Raw genomic sequence first — 15,440 nt, 5'->3', positions numbered from 1 at the left:
GAAGGCACACTTTTTTATATCCTATAATGTGTCTGTGTTCAGTGTTCTTCAGTATATAAGTTTTAAAGGCAACACGTCTCAGTTACATGTACATTATTTTGAAAATATCAGATCTCGGTCACATGATGTACTAAAAGGAATATTAGGTGGTTGATTAGCGGTTAAAGCATTTGAATCCAAAGGTCATGAGTTCAAATCCCAGTTGCACCAAGTCAAATTCTTACATTTTAAAAAGTATAGGCACTGGAAACGTCTAATTTCATTCACAAGACCGAAGCACTGGATTTACCTAAAGGGACCTGTTTTCTCAAAAAGGTTACACGAAATTTCAAAAAATGAAGGCAAGATGGTTGGATATTATTCAAGACTGTTCAAACGCAGTCGTAAGGAAAAAAGGTTTGAACTCTTAGCCGCATCCCGAACCCTAAGCTTACGTGAAAATCGAGTCGGATGAGAGCATGTGGCCCGCATGAGCTTTTAAGAATTTATTACATTGTCATTTTTATTGGGTTTTGTGGGAAAAGCAAATACAAATATTCCCCAGTTACTGACAAAGGCTGTAACTCAGAGGCACAGTTCACAGAAAATGCACACAGCGTTCCACATTCAAGACATGCCAGGATTTTCTAAGCCAATCAATCCTTTGATCATCCTGCATCTGATTTTTATCTTGTACTCGGACCTTTTATTTCTTCCCCAATTTCTAAACAGAATCGGAAAGAAAACCATGAGACACAAATCTGCCGTTGTTACCTGAATCGTTGAAGAAATGGACCGTGATATAAAGTGTCGTGGTGGACGCAGAAAGTTCATGGATGTCGGATCGACACTTTGCAGTCGTTTCACAATGACAGAAAGCCACACTCTGAAATCTTCCTCTTGGCAGCTTGAGGAACGAGAGCACATGCCAGTATACTAATTCCAAACAGATACGCAGGACGCAGGCACGGAAAGAGTGCTCGGCTCCAGCCAAAACCTAAATACCACAGATCCCTAAAGGAATGCCTACACAATTAGTGCGCACAATGCTCAGACCGGAGGGGTGCATCCGAGTTGGCTTGTTACGAGCCTTCAGATGAGCAAGACAATCCCATTTCTAAGAAAACCATTAGTCTAATATCATTCCCATAAAGAACTGCAGAAAACCTTGAAAGTATTGTTTTATGACTCGCTTTACGACTCGTTACACAAAACCAAATGGCGAATTAAAAAAAGCCAGATCTTAAAGCACCTCTATTGCGAAACCCTGCTGTTAGCGGTTACCGTGAGTACCAGATTTCTTAATGACGGAAATGATGTTGCCAGAAATAGCGCTAATTCCGTACGAGTCACAGCCTTTCAAAGAGAAAGAAACATAGACTCAACCATAACAGATATATCTGGCCAGACGTTATTAACTTTACCCTATCATTACATGCTGCATGTGCAACAAACATACATAAAAATTTAAGATCTCGCCCTAATAAAGTTCCCTCCCACTAGCTAGCGATACTACACAGAAACATAAAGAGTATCTGAAAATCATACTTGACTGCATTACAAGTTCAAAATCTCCAATTCCTATATGACTTGAGTAAAAGTCTTCGAGTATCTGTTTAAACAGTACTAAAGTTTTTGACTCGTATTGAACGCAGACTCAAATATGCACCAGTCCTCAACACCGAGACACGCGTTAGCGAAAAGTCAAAAACAGTCGTGTTTTATTTCAAATCAAATTGAACATCTCAACACTGCATTGACCGTCAACACGACAACCTCTTCAACACGCCACAAGCAAACAGAGATCAAACAGAAAAAGGCAAAAACCATCTTTCAAAAAGGGATTACCAAATAAAATAAATGTATTATTTCGCAAAGTAGAAGAACGTTAGTATTCAATGGACAGGAAAAATGAAGGTCAATAATTTTAGATTGAAAAAAAAGTATATATATTTAGAGCTGTGATTTGATGCACCTCTTTGTTTTAGTCGTTTTTTTTTTTCTTCAATTTCAACAAAAGCTGCTTTTTAAAAATTTTATTCGAGTTGTTTTTGGACAAAAAATGAGGCCAGCGGTGCTAAAAAGTCGCGCAGTGGCAGTAGATGTGGGTCGTCGAGTGTTAATGACATCAGAGGTGCAGAATGTAATAGGTGATGCTCGTTGTATAGCTACTGTATAGTTGCTCAGATGTTCTTTAGATTTCCAGCCCTCTTTCACATACATACACAAAGTTAACACACATGTTGCTAGTGTGTGAGTCTTCACTCTAGCAGGACCTCTGACCCATACAGCATCGGCTAATGAACGCGAGCCTGAATGGCACAACAAAGAGAAAAGAGACTAAACGAGATTGTAGAGAAAACATCTCTGGGATCATGTGCTGCGTTTGTGCTCATGGCTGCTTTAACCCGCGGCATGTTGCTGACCTTGCATATTTACGTCCTGTATTTGTCCCCACGTTCCACTCTCCACTATATCTGGAAAAATCCCTCCAGAGAAACAGAGCATGTTATATAGACCTACAGCATATTAATATTATTATTATTATTATTATTATTATTATTATTATTATTATTATTATTATTATATAGTGTTATATGCAAGAGAGTGGTATTATTATTATTATTATTATTATTATTATATTCAGGAGAGTGGTAGCTCAGTGGTTAAGGCTCTGGGTTTCTGACTGGAGAGTCAACCCTGGTATCGCCAAGCTGCCACTCTTGGGCCCTTGAGCAAGGCCCTTAACCCTCTGTGCTCCAGAGGTGCTGTATCAAGGTCTGACCCCAGCTTCTGAACAAGTTGGAATTTGCGAAGAAAATAATTTCATTGCGCTGTATAAATGTATAAATAAAAAAAAATATTATTACCCTGTTATAAGGTTGAGATCAGAGCTCTATAGCAGAAGATCTTCCAATTTAAACTATATACAGCAGATCTTCACGGAGCTGTGCTTTGTGCACAGAGGTATTGTCAGGCTGGAACTGGTTCGCGTCTCCTTGTTCGAGTGAAGGGAATATTTTATGCTACCGCATCCAAAGAAGTCTTGTACCATTGTGTGTCTCCTACTTTGTGGTATCAGATGGAAAAGAACCATTTATGTCTGGAAAAGGTGTCCCAATACTTTTGAACATATGGTGTATATTGAATTCAAGATGGCGTCTCAGTGTGCATTGACAAACATTACTTCAGTTCTCAGAATGTCCAGTTTACTATTCTTCAGATGAAAACTTATTATTATTAATACAGGATTATATCCTTTCCTGAAATATGAGGTATATGGATCTGGATCTGACTGGAAGGCCGGCACCAAAAAAATCTTAAATCTAATTCTTTGAAAATTTACTCAGAGCTTGTGGTTTCTCTAGACTCTTGCAATAGGCGGACCATTCCTAGAAAAACAGGCACACACACACACACACACACACACACACACACACACACACACACACACACACACACACACACACACACACACACACACAAAACGGAACAAGAATGAGTCTATTCATATTTATTCGACTTGATTAGGATTCCCATAAAAGCTTGCCACATTGTTATAATTCCCAGAATGAAGATCAACAGTGAATGGTACCATCTGTGTCCGTCAAACCTGTCTGCCTTTAAGAACACTACAATGTGTGTAATCTCTCTCTGAGTAATACAAAAACAAACCCATCACACCGCTTGATTCACTTTTGAAAACAACAGCTTCGCTGTGAGCGATGGTTGTCTGGGTTGAAGAACCAGCATTATGGTACAGAACAACGCTGGACCTCCAGTAGTGAAAGAAGTTCTCTTTCAGTATTTTCACTTCATATATCATTACTTAAACTTAGACATATATATATATATATATATATATATATATAAAATAAGGGTTATGAAGGTTTCTTGAAGTCATAAGATATTAAGTCAAATATATATATATAGTTCTGAGTATATCAATTTATATATAAATTTTAACCATCATTTTTTAACTTATAAACTAAGTCAAAAGTGAAAAGTAAAAATAAATAAATAAATAAATGTGTATGTATGTATGTATATATATATATATATATATATATATATATATATATATATATATATATATATATATATATATATATATATATATATATATATATATACATATATATTTATTTATATATATATATATATATATATATATATATATATATATATATATATATATATATATATATATATAATAAATTTTTTATATATATATATATATATATATATATATATATATATATATATATATATATATATATATATATATATATATATATATATATATAATCAGTTTTAACTATCATTTTCATCAAAGTTCAGATCTTCAGGGTCAGGATTTTTTCTAAATTGAGAAATGTATTTTAATTCCTGTCTTTTTTCATTTTAATTTTCTTTTAATTTTTGGTTAACATCTCATTATTTTGACTGAATAACTCGACTGGAAGATATTGTTTGTCAGATTAATCTCAATTTCAAGCATTTCTTTTATAGACATAATAATAATAATAATAATAATAATAATAATAATAATAATAATAATAATAATAATAATAATAATCATCATCATTATTATTATTATTATTTTTATTATTATCTTTTTACTTTAAGAGAGTATATCATCATTTTAAAGTAATATATAAGCAAAAAAGTTTATTATCAAAGCAGTTGCTTAGGTTATAAGTTCAAAAACTACACATTATAAGTAGTATGTGCAACAACATATCATTTCTTTTTAGGTTGAAATAACAAAATATTAAGTTAAAATAATGTTAGATTGTAATAATCAGTCCTGCATTTGGAATAAATTATATTAAGTTGAAATAACTGCATCCTGAACTGAAAAAAAAACCCTAAAAAAAAATCCCAAGTTTTAATGCAGACTATCTCAAGCCTTAGTCTAAATTCCTAAAATGGACCACAAAGACGCCATGAAGCAAAAATAGTTATTATTATGAAATAATTATGAATGTTAAAAAGTTATAAAGCGGAAATGACTACACAAAGGGTACAACGGTATTTCCGCAGAACTTGCATGTCGGGTCTTGTGTAATCAGTGAAATAACATGCAATACAAAGGGGGGAATAAATATAGGTGAGATTGAGCTGTGGGATTACGCGTGCGCGCGCACACACGCGCAAGCACGCACGCACACACACACACACACACACACACACATAGTGATCTGAGCGAGAGGGAGAGGGATGGTGAAGTGTGTACTCCACCTCAGTGCATGTTGAGAGACTCTGCTCAGCTCACACACTCAGCAGCTTTCACAAGGAGGCTGAGATGCACACCAATCCAAGTTGAGCACGAGGTAAGTGTGTGTATGCGTGCGTGCGTGCGTGTGTGTGTGTGTGTGAGTGTGTGTGCAACAGGACACGGTGTGATCGTGAATCGTGTACAGAAAAAAAAAACCTAACTCTGTGCGTGTGCGTGTGTGTGTGTGTGTTTGTGCGTGTGCGTGTGTGTGTGTGTGTGTTTGTGCGTGTATGCGCGCGCGCGCGCGTGTGAAGCTGGGCTCCTGCGCTCGCGCATCTCCGGCCGCCGCTCCTCTCTTCTCCTCTCCGTCTCGCTTTCTCGGGGATTTGATGGATGCATGATCGGGAGGTGATGCCCATTTATGTCATCGATCGCAAATTTCCGGACACACCTGGTAAGACAAAGTGCATGTGCCCGAATTGTTGTTGTTCTTCGGTTTGGTGTCTTCCTGAGAAGTGTAATAACGTGTTTAATATTCCACGTGTTCACTTTGAGACTTATTCCCTCGTGCTTTGTTTTTATGTGATTTTTAAAGTACCAGTGATTAATATATATATCACTTTTTTTTTAAAAATGTGGCTTCATTTCCTTCATTTCCGTTCTCATGTCATTCCACGTGTCAAATTAGACTCAGTTGACCATTACTGACCTTTTCCATGATGCTGGCAAACTTGTATACATTCTTAATAAGAGGAAAACTCTGGAAAATTGTCACACTGATCCGATTGGTATCATAAGAATCTTCAGCATTGAAGGAAACTGAGAAACCAACAATAAACAATCAACAAACAGTTTTGATGCTTTATTAATGATATTAATGATGTAGACACGTGATAAGAATGAAAACGTGAGCAGAAAACGGATCCTAAAAGGAGGCGAGCGACACGTGTCTGCATCGTCTCGTGAGGTTGGAAAAACGTGCGATCTGGTGATTTTTTTACTGTGTTTTTTCCATGATACAAAGTTCAAATCCTCATCCGGCTCTCTGAGGATGAGGTTGTAGAAATGTTTCGCGTGAAAGTTTTTAGGCTTTGGAATCAGAATTGTAGGGACAATTATGTGTGTGTGTGAGAGAGAGGACGGATAAGGACAGGGTTCTGTGGATGCACAAAGTGTGTAAGACTTCACACCTCAGTGCACGTGGGTGAGTGTGTAAGTTCATGGTGTGTTTTACGAGATTGAAAGAGATGCGAAACATTTGTGTGTGTATATATGTGGTTTAAGGGGGGGGGGGGATTTACATGGTTACACACTTGCTCGATGCTTGATGGTGAAGTCTGTGTGTGAGAGCACGAGCGAGATTTTATACATCGCCATACCGACTAGAGGAAAACTACCGACTCATCATTTTTAGATTTGTGTTCGATTTCTATAGATTTTCTTTCATTCACAAGGATTTCGGTCCCTTTCCTTTACCTGTGGTCGTAATAAAAGTGTTATTTCATTTTATCATAGGTATTTCATCGAGTTTGTGTTTTTCTCACGTGAGAATTTCTTCCAAAAGTAAACAACAACAGACTCGACTCACAAATCAACTTTTACACCAATTCAACATTCAGAACTCTTTAAAAACGGACAGAATCTTTATATATAACAGAAATCATTCGAAACCTATTTTTTCTTGTCTATCATGCTTGTGCTTTACTGGTATTAGCTGAAGTTCTCCCCCTCCCTCGTGTCCTCATAAGGCAGGCCAGTGCTTGCATACTTCAGGTGATATCTTATCCAGGATGATCAGTGTGTGTCAGTATGGTGGCTTGGCACACGGTGACACATCCACCCTGTACACACACACACACACACACACACACCATCGTATCGTATTACACAGAGCTTCCCTGCACACAGGCTCGGGTCGGGACGCCACCTTATTTAGAAAGAAGAAAAAGAACTGTTGATTTTCGGACGTTTTTTGTTTTCCGCACCGTTCTCAGAAAATCGATTGTTTCTGAAATACATTTGAATATTCTGTGAACACACACACACACACACACACACACACACACACACACACACACACACACACACACACACACACACGGATCCAGGAAGTTATTATTGTTGTACTGTAATAGACCTATACTTTATATACAACATACGATTATTTGGTATCTCCTGAGAATAGAATTTAGATACCAAAGTGAGGAAAAGAGCTCTGGACCCAACAGTAGCTTCTTGGACTTAATCAGTATCCGCTGTTCCCTTTAGAACCCTCTCTTTTGCTGGCTGTACAGTTGTTGACAGTCTGCAGATACGATACGCCTCTTCTAAAACTCTATTCAGGAACAGCACTTCTAATACAAGGGACAAACAGCTGATAAAAGAATAAAAAAAACCTCGCCGAGGCTTCATCTGCATTCTATCACTTGATACACGGTCACGTGAAATCGGCTGGTCTTTAATTATATAGCACGGTGAAAGAAAACCGACAAATATGTACAACGAAGCAATAAACAGCAATGAAAGACAAAAATCCAGATGTGAGAGGAAAAAGACAAAACATAAGACCTGATACATAAAGAGATTCTCCTGAAAAAAAACTCAAAACGTTTTGGCAATTGGTGAAAAAATGACAGCAAGAACATGTTTCTTAAAACATTCAGGCTGGGATTGAATGTGTGTGTGTGTGTGTGTGTGTGTGTGTGTGTGTGTGTGTGTGTGTGTGTGGACTGCAACATCAGGAGACAGAAAGATAACCAGCATTCCTAAGTCAGACACTGGTAAATGCCAGGTGTGTTTGTGTGTGTGTGTGTGTGTGTGTGTGTGTGTGTGTGTGTGTGTGTGTGTGTGTGTTTACTCTTTAAAACAGAGGAGCGCAAACCTTTTCCTATGAAGGGCCAAAAGTCAGACTTCATCAAGGGCTGAAAATAAATGCCGCATTGTACAGAACATTATATTAAGATTAAAGTTGGTTCCCTCATTTATAATAGAAAGTAATAAATAAACAGAAAACTGACCTTGTAATCTGCATAACAATTGCATTTTTTTTTTAAGTTCTAGTTCATTGAAACTTATAGTACAATAAGGAACAATCCAATTTATTGTACTAGAAAGTTAATTGTCTAAAACAGAGATATAAAGAATTTATTTTGTAAGTTTTTAAAAGTCCAAATGCATTTCTTTCCTTTTTGTTTCTGTTCACATAAATGGCAAAGTGAGTCAAAGTGAGAAACGTCTTCACAGGCCAATAGTTTGCGCACCTCCGCTCTGAATAATCACACGATTTTCATGTGGAAATTATTATTATTATTTTTACACTTCACGTTTTCATTTTTACACCATGTTAATTAGTATCAATTTATTCAAGTTGAAATTACATGTAAATTCAAATCAAATTCAAATCAAATTCAAATCAAATTCAAATCAAATTCAAATTCGACTGGTCTGGGAAATAAAATACAGGAAAAAAGAAATTAAAGAATAAAAATGTTGAATTAAAGAATTAAAATAATAAAAAAAAAAACCAAATAATTTGAAATATATAGAATATTATTTAAGTTTGTTTAGATCATTGGATCCACATAGAACCCTTGAGTTTATTAATTAATTGATTAATGAATGAATGAATTTTTTTAACTCTGATGCCCCAGATCACTTTATTTGCACATACTTTGCTTTAAAGTGTTGATTGAAAACTACAGCTGGATTGAAATGAACCTCTCTGGTTGGGATTCGGTGTGGCAACCATTTGTGCTCAAATATATTTAATGAGTGAAGAAAGAAAAAGGAAAAACCACACGTTTTGTTTTGCTCTGGCCGATGAAAACTGAACGCTGTTTGTTTTCGTTAAAGCATTTACGAGATATTGTTGTATACAGTGATCTGATTTTACACCTTTTAAAGATGGATTACAGCAATGGATTGGATATGTAATAATAAATAGAGCACAGATACCGTGTAAAAGGAAAGGAATTGATTTCTAAAAAAAAAATGAAAGCATGGTGTTTGGGACAGTTCTTACTTTTCATCCCATGTGTGGTTTTTCCCTAAATGTTTACCCCAAACTTGGAGGAACACAATTGTATTGGACATATTAGGATGCAGTGACATAAAATCTTCCCTTTTTACTTGAACTAGGAGACCCAAACCTGTTCCAGCATGACAATCCCCCTGTACACAAAGCCAGCTCCATGAAGATCTGCTTTACATGGGCTGGAGCACAAGATCTCCTTCTATAGAGCTCCAACCCATTTGAACTGGATGAATGTGAGAGCACATCACCAACATCAGTACCTGAATTTACTAACACCTTTCTTGCATAAATTTCCACAAAATCTAGTGGAACACTTTCCCAGAAGAGTGGAGGTTATTATAACAGTAAATGGAGACTACATTTGGAATGGGAATCGGATGGTCAGGTGTCCACAAACTTTTTTTCCATATAGTGTATGTTAATACTCAATAAATGATGATTCTCATTAACGGCACAGTATGTTTTTAGGAACAATGTAGTTTTGCACACACGCACGTAACTGCTTTTATTGAAATCTTTCCTCTGATTTGTCAAAAGTTGTCGATTAATTGTGGCGTATATTTAAACGTTTCGAAAACGTTGATATTCATAGTATTAACTTGTATAGTGATAATCTACATACGAGGTGGTATCAAAAAAGTTTCAAGACTGACGGTAGTAACAGGTGCTATTCTGACCAGATGTTACAACATCTGTGATTTCAAGTTAGAACAAAGAGCAAACCTTGCGCGAATCCGCCACAGAGACGTTCAACGTGACATACGTCTGACGTGCGGCGATGCTGCGACGAGTTTTTCGAAGTGTTTCGAGTGGGACGCGCTTTAAGAGCAACATCCGAGAAGATGGAGATCCGCCATATAGATCGCTGTTTTTTTTAACAGAGATCAGGCACGAATCTCAGAAGGTGCTGGACACGCTTCGAAAAGTAAAGAAGACTTCCAGGGTACATTCCGGAAGTGACAGGAACGCAGGGAGCGCTGTATTGCAGTGCAAGGGGACTATTTTGAAGGTGATGGTGTGTGGATTTAGATAAATAAAGTACTTTCTTGTGAACAGAGCGAGTCTCGAAACCTTTTGATACCACCACGTTAATGAGTTTATGATATAATTGTGCTCGATTTGGTGATGTTTCTATCACTTTGATGGAAAGAGTCTCTGTTATCAGCACTTTCTATTCATTCTGTAGTGACTAAATGCAAAGACATTTAGCACACACACACACACACACACACACACACACACACGCGCCTTTAGAACAGGCATGCATAGATTGTTCACTTCAGGCTATACTTTGAAGGAGATTAAGAGTGAAGGATTATGGTCTTCCATATCTTAAGCATTCACAGGAAATTATAGTTTTTTTTTGTTTTTTTGTTTAAAAGAGGCCATCCGGAGAATGATCTCCATCTTCTTGATGGACTTCCCACTCTCTCTCCACACACACACACACACACACACACACACACACACACACACACACACACACACACACACACACACACACACACACACACACACACACACACACACCCTCCAAAGCTCCTGCGTCATTTCTTTTTCAGTTTGTTTCATTTTAGCGTTTTTTTACTTTTGGAATAAAAATGAATATACAAGAGAGAGACAGAGTGAAAGAGGGAAAGAGGGAGACTCCCATGAGACTCTTTCACTCCTGCTTTGAAAAAGACGAGTTTGAGAGACTTTGTATCCGAGTCGGAGAGCTCTCGTGTCATACCTCACACAGCAGGACTATTTCATCTGCGAAGTTAGGTCCCTGCTGGAGCTTGTTACTGTGTGTGTGTGTGTGTGTGTGTGTGTGTGTGTGTGTGTGGGCGCACGCACGCACCTGTCTGAGGGATCAAGGATCAATTGCCTGTTGAGATAAACTTAACAACGTGAAGCAAGAACTTCTCATTTGTCCGAGGTTGCAAAAGGAAACCAGCCACGTAACGCAGCAAGAGTTCTTTCTCCTCTTTTTCTCCTCAGAGGTTTGATCTTTCGATCTCAACCCTTTCTATTCAAGTGCTGCCTTTTATTTATTTCACCTGTTGTCTATCCTCCTTTCCTTCCTGCCTGTCCGTCTCAGGTGAATTGCCACAGGCTGCTCCAGAAGGACAGCACACTATGGCCGAGAACAACATGCAGAAGAAGAAGTCTCGGTGGACGTCGCTGGAGATCGGTCTCCTGACCATCGTCTCGCTGCTCTTCGTCGTCGTTCTAGCCTTCATCATCCTCTTCGTGACGCAAAGCAGCAGCGGTGGTGAGTACACACTGAGTACACACTGAGTACAGATGCCGACTTCTTTACTTCACAAGGAGCTAAACGCTGAACTCATTCCGACGAATCTTCAAAGCAACTCTGAGGAGATTTACTGGATTAGGAGCTTATTTTCCCACGAAGCACCAAATCCTCTTCACTAGCGGGGAATGTGCTGTCCATTTGTGATTTGTTAGATTTAAATGTTTTACTCTATGAAGCACGGGGGAAATCGTGTTAGGTGTGGGGTAGAGGAGATGCAAAGAACAGAGGCGTGAGTCTGGTTTTGTTTTAAATGTGACTTAATTATTTACACTTATACACACACTCGGGTGTATGAGAGCAGTATCTTAATGAGGTCCATAAAACAAAGCTAAATGTGGATTATAACTGTTGCTCATTTTAACATTAAATGTTTTTCAATTCTTTCCTAAACTTTTCTGATTCCTGTTCATTATATTGTGTTACATAATTCTGAGTTACACTCAAGCAGATTTATATTGAAGGAACAAAAATCACTGCCTTAAAGCAGGGGACAGAAGCCTTCTGTTTCTGATAATATTCATATGGACTGGCTGGTGGGGTGGGTGAGGGGGGTAAAGAGGGTGTTGATGGTTATTAAGTTGATAATTTACCTATATATATATATATATATATATATATATATATATATATATATATATATATATATATATATATATATATATATATATATATATAGATAGACAGACAGACAGACAGACAGACAGACAGAGATATATAGACATACAGACATACTGATAGATAGATAAATAGATAGATAGATAGATAGATAGATAGATAGATAGATAGATAGATAGACAGACAGACAGACAGACAGACAGACAGACAGACAGACAGACAGACAGACAGACAGAGATATATAGACAGACATACAGACAGACAGACAGACAAGACAGACAGACAGAGATATATAGACAGACATACAGACAGACAGACAGACAGACAAGACAGACAGACAGACAGAGATATATAGACAGACATACAGACAGACAGACAGACAAGACAGACAGACAGAGATATATAGACAGACATACAGACAGACAGACAGACAAGACCGACAGACAGACAGAGATATATAGACATACAGACAGACTGTTAGATAGACTGTTAGATATATATATATATTCCCCAGGAACATCCTGGTACTGCCTTAAAACTTTGTCATTTTCTTGCAGTGTAGTGTCTAACACAGAGCTACCAGATGCCCTTCGATAATTTTATAGGGTTCAGTATTTTCTTTTATTTTAACTTCCCATGCGGGTTTTGTAAATAGGATGTACAAAATCACATGTCTATGTTAGAAACTTGCTGTTAAAGACTTATGTGGTGGATTGATGGGAAGAAAATGATAAAGGCATTAATGGCTTAGTGTGTGTTATTGGATTGGTGTTATTGGAAGGTATTCGTAATGATAGGTATGTTCGGAGGCTCGGATAAGTAAAGATGAATGAGCCCTGAGGGGACACTAAAGAGTAGACGGATGTGGCAGTTTATGGCCTGTTAATGGCAAAGTATAGCTGGGGGTTGTAGCATTGCTTTTGGCTTCGAGGAAGTGTAAATAGCAAATCGGGGTTCAGCAATGTGGTTAATACAAGTTGCAAATCAGCAAAAAGTTATATTACCTGCGCAAAGACTATATTAATGTACATCATTGAAATACTGTATGTTTAATAGTGTAGATGAAGTTTTTAATAAAGTGTTACAGAAATATTTACTTAACATTAATAGAAGAAGTCTCCGATTTCAGTTTGTAAATAGCGATAGTGGGAAAGGAATAAAACGGGCTGTGGAGAAGAGTGATAGCAGGAGTGATTTGTGATAGAAGAGTATCTGTGAGAGTGAAAGGGAAAGTTTATAGGACTCTGGTGAGACCTGCGATGTTGTATGGTTTAGAGACAGTGGCATTGAGTAAAAGACAGGAGGTGGAGCTGGAGGTAGCAGAGCTAAAGATGTTGATGTTCATTGAAAATGACGACGATGGACAGGATTAGAAATGAGTTTATTAGCGGACAGCGCATGTAGGACGCTTTGGGGACAAAGTAAGAGAGGCCTGACATGGGGTATATCAGTAGGAGAATGTTGAGGATGAACCACCAGGAGGAAAAGAGGAAGACCAAGGAGGAGGTTTATGGATGTGGTGAGGGAAGACATGCAGGTAGTTGGTGTGAAAGAGGCAGATGTAGAGGACAGGGGGGTATGGAGACGGATGATCCGCTGTGGCGACCCCTAATGGGAGCAGCCAAAAGAAGAAGAAGAAGGTAAAGGAATAAAACATGTCAGGACGTTTTGAGTTAAGACTCGTCACAACACATTGTTCTTGATTAGTTTCCTACAACAGCATGTTCTGTCATGTTTAATTCCTGACACAGCCTGAGGGAAACATATAGACGCCACTCAGGGGTTACAAGTAGATTTGTAGAGGTGAGATATAAAGAGGTAACAACAGGTATAAAGCATGGGAATGGGAGCAGAAACAGGGGTGAGGATTTGTATTGTAATAGTAAACCATAGAGGCTAGAACATACGTTACTTCAGTTTGGCAAGTATTAATAGAAGGTGGACAGAAATATACAATCTAGAAACTAATATTTGATCTAATTTCAGGCTTTGGAAAGTGCATTCTAATGCATTCCACATTGCAGGGAGACTTTTTTTTATTATTGCTGCAACACCGAAGAATTCACTTTAGCTTATTCATTAATTCATCAATCATAAATCATTATCAGCGTTTGCATTTAATTATTAATAGTGTTTTCGTGAACATTGCCTCCTCAGCATTATACATGAACCCATCTGCTCTTCAGAACAATGACTTCTTGTGTGTTTTGAACTCTTGTAGATGGAGTTTGCACTACAGCTGACTGCACACGGTCAGGTAAGCACAACTCACAAAACATCACAAGGTTTACACCAGATAGACATTAGACACAATTAGGGACGACAGGTAGAGATTCGTTGCCAGGAATTAACAGGCATTTTTACTTCTAGACTTGAGAGAGGATTGTTTTGGATTGTATGACGCTTTTCTAGTTTTGACACACTACAATTCAGGAAAGGTTTAAAATGTGTTAATTAGTTTCATAAACACATGAAGCATCCAACAATGAATAAAAAAGATCATTACTCAATTATTTATATATACAGTATCACAAGACCTGTGAGTTTTCTAAAGTCATATCTAGAAAACCAGTTTTGAATTCGGGAGCACTTTACAGATTTGCTTTTTAACTACTTATTTGGCATTTCAGCGTCTCGACTCATTGAGAACATGGACCCAACTGCAGACCCGTGTAAAAACTTCTACCAGTATGCCTGCGGAGGCTGGCTGAAAAAGAACATCATTCCCGAAACCAGCTCACGCTACAGCACCTTCGACATCCTTCGGGACGAACTGGAGGTTGTACTAAAAGGTAAATATCTATTACACCTGAAAAGTGTAATAATAGTTTATGGTGAAGGAAATCCTTCCGAGTACATCGTTTTTTGACGTCCGGATTCATGAAAAGAAGCCAAATTATTACCAAACACGAGAAAAGGGTTTGAACAGGTGTAGTACATGATCAATACCAAGCAAAATCCAGTCAAAACGTTCTGAATTAGATGGGTCAATTTCGTGACTATTGTTTAGGTTTATAGGTGTGATTGTGAAATAATTTGAACAAATATATAAAATGAGCCAGTCTTTGGTTTATTATTTGTATATGTACCCATCTATCATGCTGTGTGGGTTAGAGGACTCAGAGCTTGTGCACTCAATGTTTACAATTTCCGTATTCCTTATGCTAAATAACGAACCAGACATTGAACACAATGAGAATATAATGTGCTCTTAAAGATACAAATACAGATATGAATGGGAGGCATACGATTCATGGGATCAACAGCAAAGGCAGATATGAAGGTTCAGATTG

The 15,440-nt window shown here is 37.6% G+C and overlaps 1 protein-coding gene across 2 annotated transcripts in view; it reads left to right on the top strand.

Moving 5' to 3' along the window:
- Positions 1-5,118: 5,118 nt before the first annotated feature.
- The window catches only part of LOC310732086 (neprilysin-like), a 44,439-nt gene continuing 34,117 nt past the window's right edge, over positions 5,119-15,440 (top strand). The window contains exons 1-5 of one of the 2 annotated variants that reach the window (XM_083552376.1): positions 5,119-5,315; positions 5,515-5,654; positions 11,317-11,490; positions 14,369-14,404; positions 14,778-14,939. In XM_083552376.1, coding sequence (XP_083408502.1) covers positions 5,594-5,654; positions 11,317-11,490; positions 14,369-14,404; positions 14,778-14,939 — 433 coding nt within the window. In that variant the 5' untranslated portion in view covers positions 5,119-5,315; positions 5,515-5,593. Of the gene's footprint in view, positions 5,316-5,514; positions 5,655-11,041; positions 11,219-11,316; positions 11,491-14,368; positions 14,405-14,777; positions 14,940-15,440 lie in introns of those variants that run through there. The other variant, XM_083552377.1, reaches the window with a different exon arrangement.

Source organism: Silurus aristotelis (genome assembly GCF_946808225.1).
Source record: "Silurus aristotelis genome assembly, chromosome: 10".
Lineage (NCBI taxonomy): Eukaryota > Metazoa > Chordata > Actinopteri > Siluriformes > Siluridae > Silurus > Silurus aristotelis.
Note: the sequence above shows the minus strand (reverse complement) of the source record. Positions and strands in the feature narration are given on the sequence as shown.